At 33.4% G+C, this 26301-nt stretch overlaps 2 protein-coding genes across 6 annotated transcripts; both read right to left on the bottom strand.

The window, feature by feature from the left end:
- Positions 1 to 1215: 1215 nt before the first annotated feature.
- LOC111296392 (uncharacterized) lies at positions 1216 to 6983 on the bottom strand. Its single transcript, XM_022890680.2, has 6 exons — positions 6658 to 6983; positions 4513 to 4590; positions 4274 to 4349; positions 4001 to 4074; positions 3809 to 3879; positions 1216 to 1788 (listed from the first exon to the last, which is right to left on the bottom strand). Exons 1-6 carry the CDS (start codon positions 6685 to 6687, stop codon positions 1749 to 1751), a joined length of 369 nt encoding a protein of 122 aa, XP_022746415.1. The 5' UTR covers positions 6688 to 6983; the 3' UTR covers positions 1216 to 1748.
- Positions 6984 to 9984: 3001 nt separating this feature from the next.
- Positions 9985 to 25969, bottom strand: LOC111296775 (ASI1-immunoprecipitated protein 2-like). Of its 5 annotated transcripts, XM_022891220.2 has the most exons (13): positions 25810 to 25969; positions 25335 to 25600; positions 24803 to 24880; positions 22639 to 23514; positions 22011 to 22096; positions 21367 to 21461; positions 20979 to 21287; positions 20422 to 20895; positions 19574 to 20228; positions 19196 to 19426; positions 18930 to 19054; positions 12671 to 13053; positions 9985 to 11244 (listed from the first exon to the last, which is right to left on the bottom strand). In XM_022891220.2, exons 2-13 carry the CDS (start codon positions 25428 to 25430, stop codon positions 10261 to 10263), a joined length of 4392 nt encoding a protein of 1463 aa, XP_022746955.2. In that variant the 5' UTR covers positions 25431 to 25600; positions 25810 to 25969; the 3' UTR covers positions 9985 to 10260. The 5 variants fall into 5 exon arrangements, with proteins under 5 accessions (XP_022746955.2, XP_022746961.2, XP_022746958.2 ...); XM_022891226.2 differs by lacking the exon at positions 20422 to 20895; XM_022891223.2 differs by lacking the exon at positions 25810 to 25969 and having other exon boundaries at positions 24803 to 24897; positions 25335 to 25474.
- Between the last annotated feature and the right edge of the window lie 332 nt (positions 25970 to 26301).

The following is a 26301-nucleotide window of genomic DNA, read 5'->3' as shown; positions in this document are numbered from 1 at the left end:
ACCATTTATTTATTTAATTTTTTTGCAAATAATTGTTGTTTTATCATTAAATATTTATTTAATTTTCAATAGGCCCCATAAGATTCATGTAGATGCGGTGGATCCACACAATTTTAATTTTATAAAATAAAGAGGTGTACCAACCGTAATGATTGAAAATTATATTATTTTTTAATTAATAAATTAATATTTATTATAATTTTTAATTTCATAAAACACAATTAAGATATTAATACATGCTTTGATTGCTTTCGTGGAACATCAATTTCGCATTTGGAAGATGCTTTCCATACAAATGCTTTCCAACTCAGCCACTAATTTTTGTCTAATGGTATTGGAGTCGGCTCTAAGTAAATTTAATAATTTTGGATTCGATAGGAAAACGATAAAAAAATTGTAAAATTACGTGATTTAAAAATTTAAAACTATTTTATATAAATTTAATTAAAAATAAAAATATTTATGTTTAATATGTTAATAGAAATTTTACATAATAATTTTTATATTTTATACATATTTAATATAAAATAAATACGAAAGTTAATTCTAAAATTGAAATCTTGAATTCAAACTTTAATTATATCTTGAATGACCCAAAAAAAAAAAAAAAAGCTAAAAGCTATCAAACTGTTAATAGAGATAGTGATAAAAGAAATGATACTGATGGCTTGTCCTGTTGCTATCTTGAGAGATGTAATTCCCAATAGTTGTCCTAACATGAGGGTTGAAACCTCCCAAGAAAAATAATTTTATTGGGGTTAATATTATAAAATAAAATCCCCAAAAAACCTATAGTTTTTCATGAAAATATTGGAATCTTATAAAATATAGAAATCTTATTAAAAAAAAACTCCATTTTCATGAAAATAGTTTTGTTGGGTTAATCTTAAGATCAACCCTTAAACCATAATGAAATGTTTAATGCAAAATTTTAACTTTAAAAAAATTTTAATATGATAACTGAAATATAAATTTATTAACTAATATGATACTCGCAAATGATAATATGTGACAGATAAATAGCATTTCAAATGTTACATTATCACATTAAAAATTTTTAAAATTTAAATATTATATTAAATATTTTCCTAGGGCCATTCATGACATTATCCCTTTTGTTGGTGATCTTATTCTATTCCAACATTATTGTGTGGAAACTTGAAAGCATATCACATCATAGTCTAGCATTAAACTTTGTCAGTGCACAGTCAAATGATAAGGTCATTGGAAGAGACAAACAGAAAGAAATGAAGATGCAAGGGTAAAGAACTCTAGACATAAATTTAGATAGGTAAGATGGCAGTATCAGTGATGCCATGTCTAAACTATATATCAATTACACATTTGATTACTCTATGAAACTCATAATACAAGTTAAAGCATACCTCATTGAAACACATCTCACATCAGCATGAAAAGTCTATTTTACTCGATGACGCCTAATTTCGATTGAAATTGCGCCAATAAAACAAAGACGGGATACATTTTTGGCTTAGATAAGTACATAATGTGGCCCTATGACATTGGCATGTCAAATTCACCAACATTTCTTAGTCACTAAGGAAATAAACAAGGCAATCTTTATACACTGTAATGAATAATAAGAGCTGACTTTCCCCTCTTAGCCTAGTAGTTAAGAGGCCGGTTGAAAGTCACGTAGGCATGGGTTCTACCCCGCCATCCCCCCCTTGCAAGGGCACTAGCCCTCCTTTGCAACCAAAAAAAAAAAAGAATAATTAGAGCTAACCTTATTCTTCAGCAAATTCATTTGTTTCTGTTAGTTGTGTCCTGCATGAATATACAAGGTTATTAGTACCACAACCAATTCCAATACAAAGTCAGTAAAACGACTATCGATTTTTGTTTAGTATCAAGGAATACATCATCGACCAATATGCTAATAAATGACTCTGCACAAGCCCTTTAAAACCTGCTCATAAGGTCTAATTTTTGGCAGTGATAAGGTTACCGCCGTCGAATTCAAAATAGTGAAGAGGAAAGGCATCAACTGAAAGGGTTGAAACCTTGGGGAAAAATTATGGTCTGCTTGGGCATTTGGAAAGGAGGAACAGGAAGAACAAGCATTGAAACAATTTGAACTTCAACCATTTCCATTGATCATGAACTGTATGGTGAAAGTGAACTACAAAAGTTCTTGACTTTAGAGCTACTTCAATATGTAAAGTAATTGCAGCCATCAAATATTGTCTTCATGCAATTATGAAATTTATGCCAGTAAAGAAATTTGCAAAAGGAAAATAAAATACAATCTCCATTATTATGAATAACTGCAACATATACTTTTTAACGTGGACATTAATTAGATAAAATATTTTTTAAGTTCGCTTGAAATAAGATTAGGATAGGATAGCACACTATCTGAAGAGGCTCAAACTTGACCTCCATATTTATATGTTGTAAGATCAGTTATCAAGAAGAGCATCATTGCAAATAGAACAATTCCGTGACCCTTTAGTGTACACAGAATTAGAGGAAGCACATGCAATGCAATTTCTATGGATACTCCCACGCCCCCAACCTTTCAATTCAACCAATAAGGCAGCTTGAAAATCACTAAGGGATGCACTTTTGCTAGACCAGGGATTTTGGAATACTGTAGTCTCATCACTTAGGAGAACTGCATTGTTATCCAGCCATATTACAAACATGTCCTATTACGGACCTACTAGCCTACCGCCATTCTCTCATTTTAACTCAAACCATTTCTCCCACTGCCATCGACTTATAGCTAGCAACAATTGACAAACAATAACATGTTAATGAAAACTCAACCGAGAAGTCACATCTCCATTCATACAGCCTCCTACGACCTCTTTGCATATTTCATTTTTAGTATAGCTAACAAACATGAACCTTTTCATCATATAAAGTTATTAGCTTTCATTGCTGTTTTACAGCATATAATTTCCATAAATGGTTGTTAATTTATGTCTTAAATGCTACATTGACAGCATTTCCAATATTTTGTTGCCTCCGTCAATTAAAATTAAAAAAAATCAAATCCAAGATTAAATGTAAATTCACATTTTACTGGATATTTTTCCAACCAAACAGATTTCATCCATTTCATAGTGAGTGATAACAGACATTGCTAGCATAAAACCTTAGACCGGAGCAAACAAGGTAACATAACTGGACTTTCAATGTTTTAATACCTTTAAAAGTATGCTACATAAGGCAAAAGTTTTGATTAGATGTTGAAGTCTCTGAATATCCACACCCAGGACTTCATTTTTATGTAGATGTCTCAGCAAGTATTGTTTTATGCCCTTGATCATCATTGCAATTTTGTGCAATCATAGTAATTTATCATTTTTATCACCCTAATGCTTCAAATGGATTTGGAAGTCTCCAAACACCAATACTAAGCTTTAGATTCATATAGGTGTTTCTCCACTTGGCATCCATGTTAATGTCAACAGCTACCTTTATTTTCTATCATGCACTTGCACTAGAGGTTTATAATATTTATAAGCATCACTAGGGAAGAGTTGGAACCAGTCCTATGTGTCATGCACATGGTCCTTATATTTTGAACTAGGAATAAGAACAATCATCGTCTGTAAAACTCAAATTCACTTAAATTAACACTTTCAGCATCGGGAAGATTAAAATAATCTAAAAAAGGGCTCATGAACCAGATGAGGTGAAGTTCTAGTCAAGCAGATATGAGAATGGTCCTTTTCTGTTGAAGTTTTACATAAAAGACTCCCCCTAATGACATGAAAAATCCCCCCTAACCCCCATTCCCCCGGGGAAAAAAGTTTAAGACAGTCAAAAGAATTACCATATTGATGTATGACTAATACCAAGCCCATTGCATGTAAGAATCATTCCTTTAAATCTGGTAAGATATTCCTGCATCACAATTGCAGAGTTTCCTATACCATTAGAATGTGGCATCAACCAATTATACCTAAAGAAACATAAGTTGACAATTCTAGACTATGATCCCATATAGGTTAACATAAATTCTTACCCGTAAAGTATACTTATCAATCTCATATATTCCAGTTAAATCATACTCTAAGCGTTTATCAGGATCAATTAACACTGCAAAAGGGTATAATGATAAGAGAAGATCATAAGATATCAGCATTACATTATATATATAGTTAAAAGTGATATGCATTTGAAAAAGACTACATCAGAGAACTATAAAATCCCATGATTGGTTGACTGATTAAGTTGCACTCAAATATAGCAGGAATCATATGGCAATTAGGAAGTTCTAACCAAGCAGATGAATTACCTTTGTAAGCTTCGTTTATCTCTTGGAACTTTGCAGTAACAGCACTGTCACCCTTGTGCTTATCTGGATGCCACTTCTGTAACAACATCATAGAATGTTCTCCAGTCAACTGAATTGTATTTTAACTGGAGAAACTGTTTACTGAAACAACAAAGTGAGAGCCTACCCATGAAGCAATGGCAAGAAATATAAAGAGTTAGAAGGAAAACAAGAGAGAGAGAGAGAAAGAGAGCACTGACCAGTGCAAGCTTCCGATAATTTAACCTGATCTTCTCATCAGTTGCATCATAATCAACTTCCAAAATTTTGTAGTAATCCTTGAATAGAAATTAGAACTGTTTATCATATATATGTTGATGTAGCTATAGAGTGAAATGAAAAAAAAATCACAACATCTTGGAAACAAAGACAAAAAGTATATGGTATACACTGTGCTTAAAATGTCCAACCTAGAACTAATACAGATAGTCACACAGCAAGGCCTTGTTTGAGCCAACTAGACAAGAGGACAGAAATTGGTAACGTTTACTATTTAAAGAAATTGGCAAAAGATACAGCATTAACATTAATCTCAAGGAACCATACGTTAATAGCCTCCTCCCCCTGCCAAAAAGAAAAGAAAAGAAAAAGGGGCTATGAAGATGGGGAGGAAGGATTGTATGTCAATTAACATAGCCATTGTTCATGTGAATGGAGAAGGTTATAACAATTGTTTGTGCATAGATTTTGCACCTGGATGAATAAAAAAGAGCAGAAAAAAGGAAGAAAGTGTAGACATACGCTTATTTTGTTTTATTCTGAAAATTGCTACTATACAAAAATATCTATTAGATAAATGAACTAATAAACCAGAAGTCAGTGGAAAGTAGAAAAGTATTAGAACTGGAGAAAGGAATGGCTTGCTGCAGCTTTACATGTTAACAGACATTAACGACGCAAATGATCTCTTCAAAGGCACTGGTGGAAGCCATGAATACAAATACACACCTACAACATCTAATGGCTACTGCATCAAGGCATCCTCTACACGAACAAAGCAATAAAGGAGGCACACAAATCTAATGCAAGAAGTATACTATACATGAGAATGTGAACATGTTTACTACCAAATGCTGCTAAAATATTATAGCACTATCTATTCACCAAAGGATCAAGTCAAGAAGGTAGAATATACTGTATAGCATCACTTTTCTAGATTTAAGGCATTGAACAACTCTATAATTCCCTTAACAAAAGGAAATTATAAATGCGTAGCTACAATGTTCACTTAGTAACTTAAACATTTTTCCCAACGTATGGTTCTGTGAGCAACATCGAGTAGTTCAATAATAAGCATGGAAGCAAATAGTCATGAATTCCAAAATTCAAATAATACCATAAAATGCAGGAATTTGCCACTTGCCAGCATTTTCCATAAGAAAGTGAATCTCATTCATCAGAATCAAATAACAAAAAAAAAGGGTTTCATGCTTTTGGACACCCTGATTTCCTAAAAAAACGAGTAGCAACTTCAACCTAACAAAGACAATATATATATATATATATGTATGTATATACATGCATATATATATATATGTATATATATGTATATGTGTATATATGTATCTATATGCATATATATATGTGTATATATGTATATAGATACATATATATATATACATATATATGTATATATACATATACACATATATATACATATATATACATGAATTTGCCACTTGCCAGCATTTTCCATAAGAAAGTGAATCTCATTCGTCACAATCAAATAACAAAAAGAAAAAGGGTTTCATGCTTTTGGACACCCTGATTTCCTAAAAAAAGGAGTAGCAACTTCAACCTAACAAAGACAATATATATATATATGTATATACATATGTATATATTTGTATATATATGTATGTATGTATGTATATATTGACAATTCTTAAAAAAATTGAAAATAATATTCTAACTTATCCCATTCTTTGCTACATTTTTCCAGCAACTAAGCTAAGCCCATCATCATTCTCTTTTAACTTTATTTTTTCAGTTCTTCCTTTTCATCACTCCATTAAGCATTTAACTTTGTTTTCCAACACAGACAAAATAATTTTCCTTTTAACAATATTTGCAATGCCAACAATGACAGTTCCATTACTAAACTTCTAACTTGTAAAATACCAATAATTTCTAACAAATTCAGTTACAACCATAACAGAAAAAAAACCAACCCCAGTAACAGAATTCAGTTATGAATTTAGAAAAAAAAAAAAAAGAAAAAAAGAGAACCCAGATAACAAAAATTAAGCAGCAAAGGAAAATGAAGTCAAAGATATTTCTTCTAAACTAAAATTAAAAAAAAAAAAAAGAAAGAAAAAAGATAGGCAGGAGGAAATTAAGAATACCTTAGGCGTATAATTATCATTGCCTTCCATCTGAAAATGTAATGAGGTTGGTAAGCTGAGGTTTGTGATATAAATACTTCATTTGCCAGAGATTCCCACTATGTAATTAAAAAAAAAAAAATTGGGAATTTTTTTCTTTTTGATGAAGGGAAAGGAAATAAAGGTGAGGTTGTCTGGATGCCACAACTCTGTATATGGATTTGGGATTTATAGCTTATAATTTTGAAACTTCGTCTGATCTAAAATCTTGAAAGAAATTAGAAGGAAAAAAAAATAGAAAGTCATTAGGACTGGCCCTTGCACTGCACGCGTGGACGACAAACAGGGACCTCAAATCTAGAGAATGTTTTGGTCATTTTTTGTTTTTTGGCCTTTTTTTCAAAATTATTTAAAAATAAAAAGAAAAAAACACCTTATTTTAAATTTGATAAATAAATAGATAATAATAACATTTAAGGATAATTCGAATAATAAATTCCTTTTTGGGTTCTATAAAAAAAATTTGGTATGACTTCAAGTTTTATTGGAACTAATTTAGAATCATACTTTTTATATTATATTATAATTTTACATTTACAATTTGTTTTATAGCTGGTAATTTGAATTTGAAAGAAGGATTTGGATTTTAAAATTAATATAAATTGTACTATAAAACACATGTAAATGCAATTTTTATGATTTTTTTTTTAAATTTATAAATTTATTGAATGATTATTCAATGCTGAATTTAAAATACTTATAGATATTTATAAATTTAAAATTAATCTTTTTTATATTTTTTAATAAATAACCGCATTTTTACTTTTTTTTTTATCTCTTTTAAATTTATAACCAATTAAATCTTAACTAATTGATGTATAGCATGAGCAATTCATTATGACAGTTTATATAACAAATAAAATCCAAAATTTTACTCTATCCAATTCATATTTTCAAACATAGCATTTGAGTTTAGTACTTTTTGCTAATACATCAATAATAAATAAATTCGATTAAATTAAAACTTAAATTTTAAAAATTTTAAAATAATAATATAAATTTTTTATAAAAAAAATTCATCTCAATTAGATCCGTTATCATATATATATATATATATATATATATATATATATATATATATATATAAACACACACGTAATTCAATGCTCTAATTTGCATTCTCAAAGTAAGCAAAAGAAATTTGTGCTTTAAAGTATTACACTAATGGTTTGATACCAAAACAACAAAATTAATCAAAACTGCATAATCCCATATAAAATTTTCGAACACCATGCAAAATCAGACTTCGATATTGAAGAACATGTAGAACCGTCAATTGCTGAAACTCAATGTAACGGCTAAGCAACAAATACATGTCTCACATAGTAGCTTCTACTACAGGGTCAGTCTTGACCGGCACAGTAGGTGAATTATTGCCACCTCTCAAAGGAGAGAATACACTGTCGATGGCAGAATTGAGTTGGGTGATTTTTTTCATTCAGGGTCTCCCTGGTTTTCTGCTTTCAGTAAAGCGAGAAAGATTCCGGATTAATATAAAGATAACAGCATATATCAATGGACAAAGTCGCGAATAAAGCATAACCTGATTACCTCTCTAAACCTTCATCATAGTATGTTGATCGCTTTGCCTTCCGGAATCCGTGTTCGTTTTCATGTAGCAGGGATCTTCTAATCTAATTCAAAACAACAAATTAAGAATTGAGGATCCAAACTGAATAACCAAAATTTCAGATGAAAAAATAATAAAAAAAAAAAGAGACAATTCATGGCACAAAAGAGTACCAGATAACATTTCATCATCTCCATGCAAAGTAATATTGGTGATGAATGGTTAGCAATGCTACTTACAGCTACTATGTCAAGACAAGAAGAAAACATGAAACAGCACTACAAGAGGATTCAGTTAAAAGACAGATGAACTAAATTGATGTTTCTGAAGTCCCTTTAAATGTTAATAGAAAGTGATAATTAACTCTTTCGTTCGGAACACAAAATGCACTATTACATGGACATATTCAGTCAACAACAGGTCATTAATTTTATTAAAATATGTTCAGGAAATTTAGAAGCAGAAAGCAAATATTAATCACCTGTGGTGCAAAAATATAATTTCCTGTTTGGTTCGACCAATTCTGTTTTTTTTTTTTTTTTTTAATTTTTTAAATGGCATAAATTTTCCTTAATTTTAACTTGTAAGAATTTTAAATGTAAAAAATTTTGGTTTATATATTTTAAAATATAAATATATTTAATAATATTTTATCAAATCTTTAGAACAATTATCATAAATTTACCATTAGGTCCATATATTAACTTTATTTTGCTGATGTTTGTGATAAATATCAGGAGATGATTTTCACTCGTCTCATAAATCAGTTAACATCTCACATCACATAAATCTCATTCTATTCCAATTCAAAACTTATTAGTAATATAACGGTTTTAGGCCTCGTATATATAATACTTCTATGTTCATTCACCATTATTAAAATATATATTAAAAAGAAATTGAATATTAATATCACGATTGTAAAGAGAAATCATGAATTTTATATTAATTGTATATTACAATTGATCTTAAAATATAAGTATTTATATCATTTTTTTTTGTAAAACAATTTTTATGAGATAAAATTATGAGATTTAATAGATCGAAATAAATAATTTTTTATAAGTTGTTGTAAATCTTGTATTAAACTGATCTAAAATACAAAAAAGATCACTTCATGTCTTGAAATTATGTGAACATAAAACTTAAGTCTTGATCTATAACAAATGATATCAAAACTAACTTTAGAGGTATTAAAAATATGCAATCAAAAACAATGAGCTTTCATTAAAATGAAAAAAAATTTCAGGATCGTAAAAAAATACCATAAATTTAATATCAATTGTGTACTAAAATTAATATTTAAATATAAATATTCAATTATTTTAAGATATAAATATTTACATCATTTTTTCAAAATAAAAAAATCTAATAAATCAAAATAAATAATATTTCATAAATTATTATAAACTTTTTATTAAACTGATTCGAGACAAAAAAATTTTTTTTTTTAAATTTTAAAATCGCGTGAACCTTAAGTTTAAACCACGACTCGTGACATTAATCCTTAGAACTCTAATCCTTAGAACTCGAAACTCGAATTAACGAGATGGAAGTGGTAATTTACCTTTGCCATCATCAATACAACCAGATGTGACTAAACCCTTTGGGATTTGCAATCACATCAATGAAACCAAATCAATTCATTATATACAGTGCTTGCAACTCCCTATAAAAATCATTAGTAGATGATGCAAACATTCCTACCCACTCAAAAATTAAAAACAAAATTATGATAGATCAAAGGATGGTTTGCAAATTTCTTGTAAGCAGGCCGGCTTCCACTCTCTTTATATACAAACAGCCGTAACTATGTCTATGCACTCAAAAAAAAAGACGAAACAAAAGATAAAAGTTGTTGCTAAGTTCTGTATGTGTTATGAACAAATGGAATGCGGGTTAGCCCACAAAGCCCCCATTGAAGTCCAATTGCACATGAGAGCTAGTGACCACATTCATGAAGGGCACAGTAATGTATAAACAACCAAGGACCCCTATTCGTCAGGGAAGCCCCCAAACAGTAGCAGTGAAGTATTTAAAGAATGCCTTTCGGGCAAGAGCTGCTCTTTTTGAGAAACAGACTTCACATTACGTTCCTTCTCTGGAAAAGGGAATGAGAGGGAAAGGGAAAGGGAGGCAGATACATCATCCTCCTCTTGCTTTCCTGTTACCTTATTTTGGGCCCTGTCATGGTTGTCATTTTTGTCTACCATTCCGACGAAGAAAGGTAGGATTTTCTTGTTTGGTGTTCTCGTCTCAGCCCCCAAAGCAAGCTCAAGATTGGGAGAGGCATCATGAACTCGGTCCTCATCTTTTACATACAGCTCCTTCAATGATTTAGAGTTGTCCTCCAACCGAAATTCCCCTGCACGATGTGAATCCACCGGAAAGAAGAACATTTCACTACTTCCCATGTCCTCAGGGATAACTTTTTCTTCACAAGCAATGTCACATCTCTTCTCTTCAACAGAGGAGCTGGAACCCAGATCATGTCTATCTGATGCTAAACTATCACTAAAAGGACCTTGATCTCTAGCACTGCTATATTGGTATATTCCACTGAAACATGTATTCAGCTTTTTATTATCACTTCCTCCATCTACAGAAATTCTCTTCACCTCACACCATGGCATTTTTTGACTTGTATCGGTAGAAATTTCTGAAACTGTTTCTGTAAGATCTATGTATGGGCGTTTCCGATGATTTGACTGCCAACAGTTGAGATCTCTCTTTGAAGAAGTTTTTCCATCAGCATAACCATCATCCTTGGAATTCCTCATTTTAATAGAATTTCCATCAATCTTCCCCACAACAACCGCCTCTTGTTTTCCAGTAGGGTGATCTTTTAAAGATGGATAATCTTCTTCTAGAAGAACTTCCTCTTTCTCAACTTTAAAAGAACCACTGTTGGTTTCAGTAGCTTGAAGGCAAGGTTTGAGCTCTGTGTCGAATCTACAATCTGGAACTCTCCTCTCTTCCTGCAAAATAATGGCTGAGGTCAACATTCATAGAAAGGAGTTCTTTTTTTTACACGTTTGCCTAAAAACAAAAGCAACAAATTCAAAATAATACAATAAAAACTCAACACACAAGTCAACAAATAAACTAATAAAATTTTTGAAATACCAACACTTTCTTTCAACCAACCCCCATCCTCCCCACCTCACAAAAAAAAAAAAAAATCAAAATTAATAAAGTTCCAGTGATTACTAGTCCTTCCAAGATGAGCAAGATGGACTTCAGACACTATTGATCCTGCTGATAAAGGTCAAAATCAGAATTATCTGCTCAGTAATTCAGTAGAACTGTGATGCAAAACGTTTTCCCCATATTTATGGCCCAAACTCTATAGCAGTCTTAAGCTCATATCCAACCAAATTGGCCGAATACAAAGGAGTTTCAACCAGAATAGAAAATATATTAGATATTAAGAATACATAGATCAAAATATATAAAATATTAGTCTTAAAATACATAACCCAAGTGATAACAATATATTAAGAAAAATACGAGAAAACAATTAATATTTGAGATGAAACACTGATGAGTACAAAGTGGCACAAGGATTGTAATGGAGCATTTAACCTATTTAATGAGGTCCACAGAAGATACCAGAGAAACAATGTGTGTTCCCCTTTTTCTGTTAGGGGGCAGTAGGGCAGAGAGGGAAGGGAAGAAACATCATACACTAGTCCAAAGACACAGCTAAACACTTATCCAAAATGAAGAACAAACACAGCCAAATATTGTACCCAAGCACTGATAACGGGACAAAACCAGCCCTATGCACAGGCAAGCATTCTGCTTTGAATCAATAACAGTTGAGGAGCCATCTGCCGCCCATCATAGTAAGAACATTCACATTGAAGCGATATAAATATAGAAAAAAGAAATGGAACAATAATCCATGATTGCATGGAATTTGACTTCATGTTGACTCATGAAAGGATGCGAAGAGCTATAATAGGGCAACAGCATCCAGTCATATTTCAATTGGGGCCTATGAAATATTTAAAAGATTTAGAATTTACATAAATGAACCTTAAAATAAATTTTTACAGCACTAACATTAGAAAAGAGAAACAACGGCAGTCTTCTGCAAACTAAGAAATTGAAAAGAATCAGAGACCAAAATGTGTAAATTATATAAGCACTTTGCAACATAAATTGCACCACACATTCATTGATAAGAAAGAAAAAAGAACTAGATTCTTAATTTCTTGAATAGGAATATATTAGTTCCTTATTAATTTGATCAGGTCACTTAATAAGGAACACTCTATAGCTCATTGTAGGGTTGAAGATTAGCAAATAATGGCAAGAATAAATATAAGCAACCAACTATAGCAACAATATGAGCTTGAAAGTTTTCTTAAGTAATAGACAGACATAAGAACACATTACCAGAGGACTGGTGCATTTCATTTCGGGATGCACCTTTGTGCAGCTTGTTGCAATTCTCGACAAAAAATTGGTGTCAATTTTGCCATCTTGCTCCAATTTTTCTTTTATTCCCACATATGTCTGCTCAAAAGAAGAGACCTTATTATCACCAACTCTATCAGTTGAGATACATGTCTTTCCAACAGCAATGGTTACTGGGACTACATTGCATGAATTGTTACATGTGGTTGATTCATTGTCTACCAGCTGAGGAATATCAGCAGATAGCTCTCTCTCCAAACATGCCACACTTGCATCAGGAATGCATGCACTCTTTGAGGAATTTGAACAGTTTGCTCTTCTTCCTTTGAAAACACCCCAGAGGAATAATAAGGTATTCCACCCTGTAAACAGAAAAATCAGAAATTTTAGCATTATTTTTTTCCATCTCGATTAAGAGAATAAAACATATTAAACATAAAAACAGGGAATCATAACATCCAACATAAACAAAAAATAAACTGAAAACTAAGAGACACAAACCAAACTAGATCTAAAAGTTCATAGTTCCCAAAGGATATAAGATAAAATAGTGGTCCAGTCCTGTCAAGTACACCTTAAGAGAATGAGAACATAATGTTCTGTGCATTTGCTGACAGATGCACTGGTGCAAAGGAGCCATTGATTTGATACAAGCCAGGAAAAAATGTAAAGATAGACCAAAAATTATGAGTTGAATTACATTCCAATAATTTCATATACGTGAGAAAACACTTATTTACAGCTGGTTGTACTCATGTAATCTGTATATTTATATTTGTATCTCTAGAATTAAGTATTTGTATCCCTAGAATTAATGATAAAAAATTAGGATAGACAATCCCTCAATTTAGGAAGATTTAGTTTTCTAGTTTAACCCCTAATTAGTTGTATATAAACCTAAGGTGCTTACATAATTCTTAATGAGTAGTTTTTCAATATACATTCAGGTTTTTCTCTTAGTTTTTCATACAATTTTATTTCTTAGTTTTTTCACATCGTATCAAAGCTTTAGGCTCTTCTTGGGAAGCAAAATTTTCAGCCTTCATTGTTGACTTCTATTTCAGGGCTTCATTGCCGAACCTTGTTAAGGCATTCATAGCCATTTTATTTTTCCCTTCTTTAGCCTTCATTGGTAAGAGTCATTTTTGGTTATATCTTAAGATTTGTTTTAGTTTAAAGAAAGATATCATTACCACCCAATTTGAGGAAGTGTCAATTGGAAAAATCACCGAAGTACTACAGATGTCTTGGAAACAAGAAGAGTTGGACAGGGAAGAGATTGAAAAGCTAAAAAGTCTATTGAAAACCCTTGAAGAGCCTACTAGGGTATGTTCCTTGGGTACAGTCTCTAGTTCAAGTAAAGCTTCTGGTTTTCATAGATTAAATGTCTCAGTTAAGCTTATTACGAGTTCTTGGGTCATTGACTCAGGAGCCACAAACCATATGACACATTCCTCACAGAAGTTTGGTACTTATACCTTGTGTCCTAGTAATAAGAAAATTGTTGCAGATGGTTCACTTACTACAGTGGCAGGATTAGGAGATGTTCAAATTAATCCCTCGTTTGTTCTTAAAATGTTCTTCATGTTCCTAGATTGTCTACTAATATGATATCTATACAAAAACTTACCAGAGATATGAGCTACAAAGTGACTTTTTATCCCTCTTATTGTGAATTTCAGGACCAGAGTTCAGGAAAGAAGATTGGACTTACTAAGGAGAATGATGGACTATACTATCTTGAGACATCAAACAACACAAGTAATATCAAGAATAATTTACCTTCGTCATTTCTTTATGAAAAATCTCCGAATAAAGACAAAATTTGGCTTTATCATTTTCGTCTTGGACATCCTTCTTTTGGAACTTTGAAAAACATGTTTCCTTCTTTGTTCAAAGGATTAAATGCCAAAAATTTTCATTGTGATGTTTGTGAACTTGCAAAGCATAGACGTGTGTCTTTTCTAGTTAGCAATAAAAAAAGTTCTACTCCTTTTTACTTGATTCATAGTCACATATGGGGTCCCTCTACAAGTCCTAATATTTCAGGTGCAAGGTGGTTTGTTTCTTTCATAGATGATTGTACCAGAGTCTCTTGGATATTTTTACTTATATCCAAATCAGATGTGAATAGTGTGTTTTTGAGCTTCCAAAACATGATCCAGAATCAATTTGGAGTGAAAATCAAGAGATTTAGATCTGATAATGTATGAGACTATTTCAACCAGAGTTTATCTACCTATTTCCAAAAGGAAGGGATTATCCATGAGTCATCTTGTGTTAATAGTCCACAGCAGAATGGAGTGGCAGAGAGGAAAAATAGTCATTTACTAACCACAACCCGAGCTTTACTTTTTCAAGCAAATGTACCCAAATCCTACTGGGGGGAAGCTATTCTCACTGCCACACATATTATAAATAGATTACCTTCAAGGGTTTTGGGATTGAAAACTCCTATGGAACTACTTTCACAATTCTATCCCAACTTTAATACCACAAACAACCTCACACCTAGGATATTTGATTGTAAATCATTTGTTCATGTTCAAAGTCACAATAGGTGAAAGTTGGATCCTAGAGCAATTAAGTGCATTTTTGTGGGATATTCATCGACTCAGAAAGGGTATAAATGTTATCATCCTCCAACCAAAAAATTCTTTGTGTCTGCAAATATCACTTTTGAATAAAGTAAACCATTTTTTACTTAACCTTATCTTCAATGGGAGACTTCATTCATGGAAGATAAGGATAAAGACTTTTTTTTGCTTGATTTGTCCTCTTATTCCACATTTTCACCCATTAATTCTTCTGAGTCAAAACCTGTTTCTAATGAGCCCAAGTCAAACACTGAATTTGGGACTGAACCCATTCCAAACACAGAAGATGTGACAAAGGAAAATATTGTTCTTGATTCTATGAAGGAATTACAGATGTACTCAAGAAGGAAAGTTCCAGATCCTGAACCAGTGCCAGTCCAAGAACCTGATCCTAACTCTGGAAATGAGGTAACTATAGTCTTTGACTCTGTTTCTCAAAATTAGCATGAATCTCCTAAAACTATAACTAGTGATTATGATTTACCTATTGCCATTAGGAAAGGAGCCAAAGAATGTACTAAGCATCCACTATACCCAATCTCTAATTTTGTCATTTGAAAATTTCTCACCATCCTACAAAAATTTTCTTATGAGCCTAAACACTATTTCTGTTCCAACCACATTATCTGAGGCATTATCCAGTGAGAAATGGAGGCAAGCCATGAAAATAGAAATGAAAGCCTTAGAGAAAAATAAGACATGGGAACTAGTAGAGTTGCCTAACGGAAAAAATCCAATAGGGTGTAAATGAATTTTCACTGTAAAATACAAGGCGGATGATACTATTGAAAGGTATAAAGCCAAGTTAGTGGCTAAGGGCTACACTCAAACCTATGGAGTGGATTATCAGGAAACTTTTGCTCCAGTTGCCAAGATGAATACAATTAGGATTTTGTTATCATTGGCTGCAAATTACAATTGGCAGCTTTAACAATTTGATGTAAAGAATGCTTTTCTACACAGTGATTTGGAAGAAGAAATATATATGAAGGTTCCACCGGGATTTAGAGGTCTTCTAGAGGCAAACAAAGTATGCAAGCTAAAAAAAGGCTTTATATGGCCTTAAACAGTCTCCCAGGGCTTGGTTCGGGAGATTTGCCAAAGTGATGCTGGCAATAGGATATAAACAGAGTCAAGGAGATCACACATTGTTTATCGAGTACTCTAATTCAGGGAGAGTCACAATTTTATTAGTGTATGTTGATAATATAATTGTAGCTGGAGATGATGAAAAGAGAGAGAATCTCTAAAACAGTGTTTGGCTAGAGAATTTGAGATAAAAGAGCTAGGGAGATTGAAGTACTTCCTAGGAATTGAAGTAGCTCACTCACAGCATGGTATTTTCATCTCACAACAAAAATATGTAATGGATCTTCTACAGGAAATTGGGAAGCTTGCATGTAAATCTGCAAATACCCCTATAGATCCTAACGATAAAATAGGACAAGCTAATGAAGATGCTTCTGTAGATAGAGAGATATACCAAAGATTAGTTGGAAGACTCATTTATTTTTCACATACCAGACCTGATATAGCATATGTTGTGAGTGTGGTAAGTCAATTTATGCATAGTCCTAAAGAGGTGCACCTACAGGCAGTCTACCATGTATTGCACTATTTGAAGGCCAATCCTGAGAGATGTATTTTATTCAAAAGAAATTCAGGGCTAGTTCTAGAAGCATAAACAGATGCTGATTATGTAGGTTTAGTAACTGATAGATGATCCACCTCAGGCTACTGTATTTTCGTATGTGGTAATCTTGTGACTTGGAGGAGTATAAAACAAAATGTGGTGGCAAGATCAAGTGCTAAAGCAGAGTTCAGAGCAATGGCTCAAGGAATTTGTGAACTACTATGGTTAAAGATTATCCTAGAAGAATTGAAGATCAAGTGGGATGGACCAATAAGACTCTATTGTGATAATAAGTTTGCAATAAGCATTGCACACAATCCTGTACAACATGACAAAACAAAACAAATTGAAGTAGACTAACATTTCATAAAAGAGAAACTAGACAATGGGTTGATTTGTACACCTTATGTATTAACTAAGGGTGAACTTGCAGATGTGTTGACTAAAGGTCTCAGCAGTACAACATTTCAAGAAATTATTTCCAAGTTGGGAATAGAAAACACCTATTCACCAGCTTAAGGGGGAGTGTGGGAAAACACTTATTTACAACTAGTTGTAATCTTGTAATCTGTATATTTATATTTATATCTCTAGAATTAAGGACAAAAAATTACGATAGACAATCCCTCAATTATAGGATCAGTTTTTAGGAAGATTTAGTTTCCTAGTTTAACCCCTAGTTAGTTGTATATAAACCTAAGGTGCTAGTATAATTCTTAATAACCAGTTTTTCAATATACGTTCAGTTTTTTCTCTTAGTTTTTCACAGTTTTATTTCTTAGTTTTTCCACAATATCTAAGATTTTCCCATATAATATCACATCAACGAGGTGGAATAGAAAAAAAGGATTCATATCGTCTGCCCCCGCTAATTTGCAATTTAATGAGTTGTGCTAATGCCGAAACAAGAAGCCATGCGGTGAAAACAATAAACAAGACTAATAACTCCAAGTAAATGATCTACATAAGACAGAATGAAGTCACTCTCCAAACCTTCCTTTAAATACATTCTGTAAACAGTACCATTGATGTCAAAGATATCAAACCAAAACCAAACAGTAAAATGCCAAAACCCACAACAAAACTATGGAAAATGTGCTAAAGAAACAGTAAACATTTGCAATACATCAGCACACCTATAGTCTACGAACAAATTTCTACCCTTTGATCTAACCTACAGTACTGTAAACATGTTCTAATGCAGTGCGCAGCACTGAAGCTGATGAGAAAAAGGAAAAACTAAGTAGCAACAGAGGCTTTCTGTGTCACTTCAAGCGAATTTTATAACCAAAAGGACATTTCCTTTTTTTTTTTTTTCCATCATAAGTATCCTTTGATTGAAACACTTAGAGATGACATAACTCAAAATACTGCCTACAATTAACTGGCCAAAAAATAAAAAACTCTGCCTACAATTTGGTCTTTAATGTATCATATTATAACGCTTACAACCGGTAGCCTCATGCTAAAAAGACAATCAAATCAATTCCTTAAATCTAAACAGCCCCACAACTTAAGGATTTCAGTGGATGACACTTTTAGTTAGATCCATATGGCGGGCAAATTTGTCCATTAATCCAAAAATAAACTCTGCGTTGTGGGAAAAATCAAAATGTTTATGAGGTCAATGTGCTCTCAACCTCCTCTTATTGCCTCTGTTTTTTGTCAAAATGTTTCCTGAGTTCAATGGGAAAAATCAAAGGGAAGTTTTAAAGCACATTAGGAGGTTATGAATATTATCGGAATTTCCATATCCAGGCAAATGGTCAAGGATTGAGTTCTTTGAGTCATCGCTGTTTATATTTGGAGACACAAATATCAAAATTGGAACCAGTGACCATGGTTTATCAGCACCTACAAAGCCACATAGTGTTGAGTAGACAAACAGACATATCCCTTTATCCTTGCCTTCTCATGAATCTTGGGTCAGAGAATATAATCCAACCAAAAGTAAAATTACAGGGTACTATACTGTATTTGAATATCTCAATTTTATAAAAATCCTTACGCTGGCAATGTTCAGGAAGTTGGTTGGATGGGAAAATCATAAGTTCAACACCTTCAAAATTTCCTTTGAGGGCAAAATCATTCTTGACCATGGTATCCAAAAGAATCTTGTAGTTCTTCTCATAACTGCAACATAAGCAGCAGAAATAAATTTTTAAAAAACTAAATGAAATGAAAAATTGCATCAATGATCAACCCGGTTAGAGAAAGGAGAGAGGAAGAGGGGGAGGGTGTGAACAGGTGAAATAAAGTATATTCAAACTCTACCTTTCAAGGTCCTTGGCAAAGAAGTATAGAGCAATATTATCTTCTTTAGGACCAGTGTCATGAAACTGTGTTGGCCAAGTGCTCAAGCGAGGTACTTCATTCAAGGAAACTTTGTGTGGAAAGGTTTTGACAACTTCAGGCACTTTAGGTGATGCAAGGGTTGAGAGGTGGGCTTGAATTCCACCACAAAACTCAGGAGGTTTTCCGTCTTTATGCACATCAAAAGCCCCCCTGCATAAAAGTAGCAGAATCTCCCATGTAAGAAACATCTCATGGCACAGTGTGATGCAGCAAAAAAATGAAAATGACACCAAAATGGAGCATCTTTTTAACCTAAAAAAAATAAAAGAAAATAGTTCAATAGGACAAGAATCCTACTGCCAGATGTGTTCATGTTCTGGGATGGCTGACATCTTCAAGACAGCAGACTCTGTGGCTAAAGGAGGAACAGTGAAATCTCTCACAGAAGGATTGCCAACAGAAGCAACTACAGAGACAGCATCAGTGGAATGTGAATTAAGCAGCTTCATATTACCAATGGAAGCCTGATTGCAACGATTTGTTTGCCCTTCATGTGTACCTTCAACAGAAATCATATTCTTTGCCATATTGGAAACTGATGCTGGCTCTTGAGAAGTTCTTTCACATATTCCAGGCTTCAAACGTATAGCTGCCTCAATTGCAGCTTTCAATTTATTGCCTTTATTTATCTCCTCCCTAGAACTTCTTGAAGCAAAAATATCAGCACCAGAAGACTGAGAGACTGAGCAATATTCAGCTGAATGACCCGTTTCTTTGCATTTTAAACATGGAAAACTTATAGAGGAGTGACTAACAGCGCTCTCCCTAGATTTCTCACCCTGATTTGTTAAATCTAGTGACCGAGATAGCCCATCTGACATAACTCCATTAAAGTTACTAGGTTGCCTCTCAGCTGCCCATGAAGAACTTGATGAGGGGTCCTCCTTCAGGCTTACTTGGTTTAACTTCTGTTCAGAAGAAATGCGCCCATTGGTGGATGAAACTCCAACAGCTGCAAAATAATAAGAATGCTCTTAACTTGTTGTATTCGGCCAAACAACAACAACAACAACAACAAAGATGAGGTAAAAAATGGAATACACAAGCAAGCAATCTGGTTAAACTGAACACTATAAAGAGGACAAAAAAATTTAGCAGTGTCTCCATCAGAATGTCACAACATACCAGAAGTAACTGCATTTTACCTTTACGAGCTAGATTGCTGGCTGATCTTGATAAAGTACTTGGTTTTCCATCAGACCGAGCAACCTTAGTTTGTCGGTTGTTGGTTGCAGATGAAGGAGAAATTGTATCAGCACTAGGTGTCAATTTCTGATCAACCTTAGGTGTAGAAACAGTAGAACTAGAGCGATCCAATTTTGAGAAGTTTTTCCTTTCTAAGGATATCCGCTCTTTAACTTGTTTTAATCCTTTCAGATCTTGAGCATGAAGATATTTAGATGATAGCATTTTAAATTTTGATTCCCCAGCATCTAACCATCTGAATTTACTGAATTTAAATGACATTGATTTACCCATCATTCTAGCAGGTTCCTCCTTGCTATCAAGGGATGCATGTTCTCTAGCACTTTTCTGTTTCTGAAGAACAATTTCATCTACAAGCTTCACTTTGGGTTTGGAATTTACGATATTGAATGAATTGGATTTCAATAAGGCACCTGTATTAAGTAGAACAGTATGCCAATGCTTAAAATTAACAAATATGGAAAAAAGTTTTAGCCAACAAATTCAATTCACTTACCCTTTGGTGTTTGCAGCCGTGGACCAGAAGTAGGAGAGCATACAGTTTCTGGCATATCATTACCAGAATGATTGCCAAGAGAAATTGGAGGAGATGGCCTCACTTTCCCCTTGTCTAAGTTCTTAAATGAACCCTCTCGAGACAAAGCAGATACTCCGCTGGGGCTCAATGATTTCAGTGATACCATATTTGTTTCAACAGCCTGCCTCTTCGGAGTTGAAGCACCCTCCAGATTTTCTGAATGTCTCTTACCCAAGCTTTGTGTACTTGAGCTAGGTTTTTTTGCCTTTGTTCCCTCAGCATCCAAACCTTGAAAATTCAATTGCAAAAGGAGGTCAGCACGTGCTCTTGTCAGAGTGCCATTTTTTATTCCATCTGTTTGACTAACCTTGCTTTTGGCTTTCAGTTTCCTCAGCCAGCTTACATTCTTCACAAAGCCAATCACCTTCAGGAACTTTTTGAATCATTTCTCGCATACAGTAACTGATCAATAGCATTAATAACGTAAAACTCACCAATGAATATTGGCACATAGATAAAATTAAATAGAAATGCAATAAAGCTATTAAAATTTAAGATGGACATCCAACTTAAAACAAATTGGCAATAGGTGATGAGGCACTTGTTATATTTATGTGCCCAAGATACCCCCAATTTAACAGATATGGGATTTTCATTTTATCACCACTCTAATACTCCCCCTCACATGTAGGGAGGACAGACATGTAGCGTGGCAAGAACTTCAAGTGTAGGTATAATGGGCCAATCATGCAGCATGAACTTCACATCATAAGCATAACAAACCTATTACAGAAGGGCTTACAAATGGGCAACACCTGTTCTGATACCAAGTCATTTAAATTTTAAGATGGGCATCCAACATAAAACCAAATGGCAATAAGTGGAGAGGCCCTTGTTATATTTATGTGCCCAGAATAACCTTAATTTAACATATGTGGAATTTTCTTTTTTATCACCACTCGAATAAAAACCTGCTGATAAATATATGGAGAAAGGAATTTGTTAGCTTACATGTGCTCTGCACCATCAGCGCATTTGCTACATGTAGCAAGCAAATCTTCTCGTCCTGCATCCCCACAAATATCACATACCTTAACCTATTCCAGACAAATTCAAGAAACAATGAAGAGATAAATTAGCAAAACTTATTGATATAGAACTAAGTATTAATAGATTAAAAAAAAAAAAAGCAAAAAAAAATTACCAGTCCTATAATGTAAAAAGAAAAGGAATCTTCTAATTAGGTAATATAATTTTGATGGAATCCTGTTTAATATTCTTAAATCATTTGACATGTTCAAGGACCGCTTATTCATTTTCAACGCATTCATTATCCCTTAAAACATTCATTTAACATCACCTAGAAGAGTATAGGATCTGACCAAAGTCAGAACCTTAAAATAAGTTCAAGAATATCATAATCAATACTTACATTCTCCTAGTGATGGCACATGCACTCCAAGTGCAAAGGGAAAACCAATTAAAATATGGAATCTTTAAAATCTTTCCTCTCAGATTGACCATGTTAAGCTAAAGAGACAAACTCCATAATGTCAGTCCTAAAAAATTCTAGTACCAGTCATGCATGCACACTTTCTTCATTACAAGTCTCAGAAAGAATAAAAATAAAATTACTTACATCATGTTCTATGGCATCAGATTCATGACTCTCATCTCCAGAAACTGTTTGCAAAGGAGAATCCTGCTTGTCAGGTAACTTAACCAACTCATTCGACTCATCTTGCTCATCTTCCTTCAAACTTTTACCAGCTTTATCCAGTGGGTCCCCACTATCGTTGTCAATATCTGCTTCTGACTTTGGATGGATTTTGGGAATCTCAGAACTGCCTCCAACAGCACTCTTGCCACTTTGAGAAGGAGAATGTGGTCTTTGGATCCTCAGTGAACTACTGCCAGCATCTACCTCCTTTATAGAAGGAAGTTCTGACAAGCCTAGATTCTGCGAGGAGGGCACCTTTCCAGATCCTAAACTACAAATAGACACTGAACTACGAGATGAATTCTTACTGTCTAAATCCTTATTACAATAACTGAAACCTACATTTGCATCAATGGCTCTACTAGCACATGAAATATTATCATTATGGCCTTCAACACCTTTGAAACCATCATACTTATTAGAGAAGGTTCTCTGAATCCCAACATCTTCTGACACATCAGATACATTGGATGGCTGTACAGTTGCTTTACTTTCTATATTTTCAGAGTAAGAATCATCACTTGAATTGACACTGAGTAAATTGCTTGCTCTACAGGGGCTATGCTGTAATCTTTCACTTTCTTTATCCTCATTGATAGAGTACTGACTTGCCACAGCAACACGATCAGTTTCATCAGAAAACTCATCACTCTTCGATCCCATTTGAGCTACACTAAGGTGCATACAAGATGAACAAGGAGCAGAGCACACGCTGGCGGTTCCAGATTCTGCTTTTGTAAGAATCTTTTGACTCATGTAATGCCTAATTAATCTCTTTACGGTTTTTGATGGTACCTAAGATAAAAAACCAGAATTAAGCAAATAATAAGCAGAGAGCCAAAGACCCATGCCTTTTAACAAACATGTATTTATGCATTTTCCTCCAAAGAAAAAAATAATTTACCATATGCAACAAAACTAACAGCAAATGAAAATAATCTTTATTCAACTATCACAAGAGAAGAGATTCAGCTATAAAGATTCAGCTACAATTATAATAAACGGAAAGCCAAAGATACATGTCTTTTAACAAATATGTCTTTCCGCCTTATTCTCCAAAGAAAAAAAACAATTTACCATATGCAACAAAACTAATAGGAAGTGAAAATAATTTTTGATTCAACCATCACAAAAGAAAAGATTCAGCTATAATCCACTGCATTGTTGGATTACTTATATCGATATTTCAAAACATTAGTAAGAGACAATCACAATAATTCATAGCAACACACACATAGTGGTTAAAAACTTAAATAGAAACATACAGACCAAAAGAACATCCATAAAACATAACTTACAAATTCATGAGAGTCATAAATTTTGATAATCATATCATCTTAGTCATGGAATTGAAAACTTTACTCAGCAGAATTTTTTATAAAAAGATAATTAATTATACATTACGACCATTGTAAGGGTTGTTACTTAGAAGTAAACCACTAACGTTTCAAATCTTTTCATCATTAATACGGAACAGTGCGGAAAATTAGCATTATGTAATGGCTGCAACAAAAATAAAAATAAAATTTTTAAAGAAAAATATGCAGTGAAAGTTATATTCCAAAACACCAGGCAGCTTTAGATAAATTATTCCAACCCCACAATAGGAGCCATATATGCTGAGTAGATGTTATCCGATATTTAAGTCAGGAAAGGGTGCACACATTGCAAGCACTTTTTTACTTGGTACTGAGAACGCTGAGAAAATGGAAAAGATAGACTGCATTCGCTACCTTAGGCAACAAATTTGATCCAGCAAAACAAAAAAGATTGGGGATACAGACAAAACTAAGAGATAAGTACATCATTTTCTTGCATTCCACTTCTAAATCATTCCTGGATAGCACATGAATGAAAAAGTACGGTAATTTTCTATCATTCCTCATTCTCCACCAATCTTTTCATCCTCCAAAATTTATATCCAAAGAGGGCAGCAAATGCAAATAATTTGGCACTTTAATTTGTTCATACCAACAAATAAATGTTATTCCTTCGTTCAACTTAAAACATTACACTAACATGATTAATAAAGAAAAAGCATTTGCAAGTTAAGAACACAGATTGCAGATTACCCTGTTCTCACCATATGCTTCTGAATACTCTGATCCATCTCATCCACTGGCCCTTGCATGTAATAAATCCGTCTCAAAACAGGTGTGATCTAAAAAGCACATCAAACTGTATCAAATAAAGCATCATTAAACAAAATCCAGTAAGTATAATCCATTGCACAAAAACTGCTCTAATTTTGTAATATCTAAAACCACATAATAGCAAAAACTTGCATCTAAACTCCATGCAGGCCTAACATAGAGCCATACTTTGTAGCACAACTAAGCGCAACAAGAAAGGAAAGAAAAATATCCAATTTCCAAAGAGGACCCAAAACCCTAATTCCTAACGTTGGCACTCAACACCACAATGGACTGATACAGAAAATTTCATGATAAACATTACCAATGTTTCCACATATTCCACGGTTAATTTAAAGGAATCAAAAGTTCGAACCTTAAAACACTATTAATTAAAATACGAAAACTGAATTTAATATTCAAATGTTTCTGATTGATAAAATTAAACGAAACCCTAATAAAAAGATAATAAATATTACGTACCTCTGGTTCATAGATTATCTCGGTGGCATTGGAAAGCTCCTCAACAGGCCGCTCCTTCCGCCTCACCACAATAGCAGCTGCTTTCGCCGCCGCCATCGCGAAAGCAAACGATCACAATGCAAATTGAACATTAAACTAATTCCTCTCTTTCTCTCTCTCTCTCTCTCTCTGGATTCCCCCTCCCTTTGTAACCGCTGGGAAAGGTTTTCGATTCCAATTTCAATCTCAATCCCCCAATTTCTACTTCAAATATCCTCTTTGTTTTTCTACAGCAAAAAAATAATATTCACAAAATATACATGAAAATATAGATCAATATACAACAACAAATTACATTATTTCAATTTTTTATCTCTAGGTTTTTCTTTTTTTTTTCTTTCTCTCTCGATGATCTGACAAAAAATCTTGAAATGGAAATAACAGAATCCAACCTCTCACCCATAAACAAAAATAAAAAATAAGTAAAAAAATTTACCTCTCTATTTTTCCTCCTCCATTTCACTAGATTTTCTCACTCCTAAAATGTGGGCAAAACCTCCCCCCTCTCTCTCTAGATTTTATTTTCTCTCTCTACGTATTTTCCTTTTTTTATATTTTGTAAAATTCAGTAAAATAAAAAAAAGTGTTCACTTTCCGTACTCCAAACTTAGTACCTTCTTTTATTTTTTTCATTTGCTGCGGAGAATTTAAGCCAGTTGGAAGAAGAGGGAGGGGTTGTCTGGTGGCACATGCGAAGATGGATTGTGTTCTGTCACGTGCGAAGATGATGCTACACGTGTGGGTTGATTCTTTCAGGCAATTACGCGTGGGATTAGAGCCCGAGTTGGCTTTCTGCTATCTTGCGCCGGTGGATGTGGTGCTCTTCACATTTCTTTAGTCAGGGTTTAATTTATTCTCTGATTAAGACTGAAAACGGGATTTGTTGGAAAAAATGGGAAAGTTGACGCGTCTGTTTTAACTTGTCTAA

Source organism: Durio zibethinus, chromosome 12 (assembly GCF_047325235.1).
Source record: "Durio zibethinus cultivar Kanyao isolate XHJ-2024 chromosome 12, ASM4732523v1, whole genome shotgun sequence".
Taxonomy (NCBI): Eukaryota; Viridiplantae; Streptophyta; class Magnoliopsida; order Malvales; family Malvaceae; genus Durio; species Durio zibethinus.
This window is presented reverse-complemented; position numbering and strand designations above follow the sequence as displayed.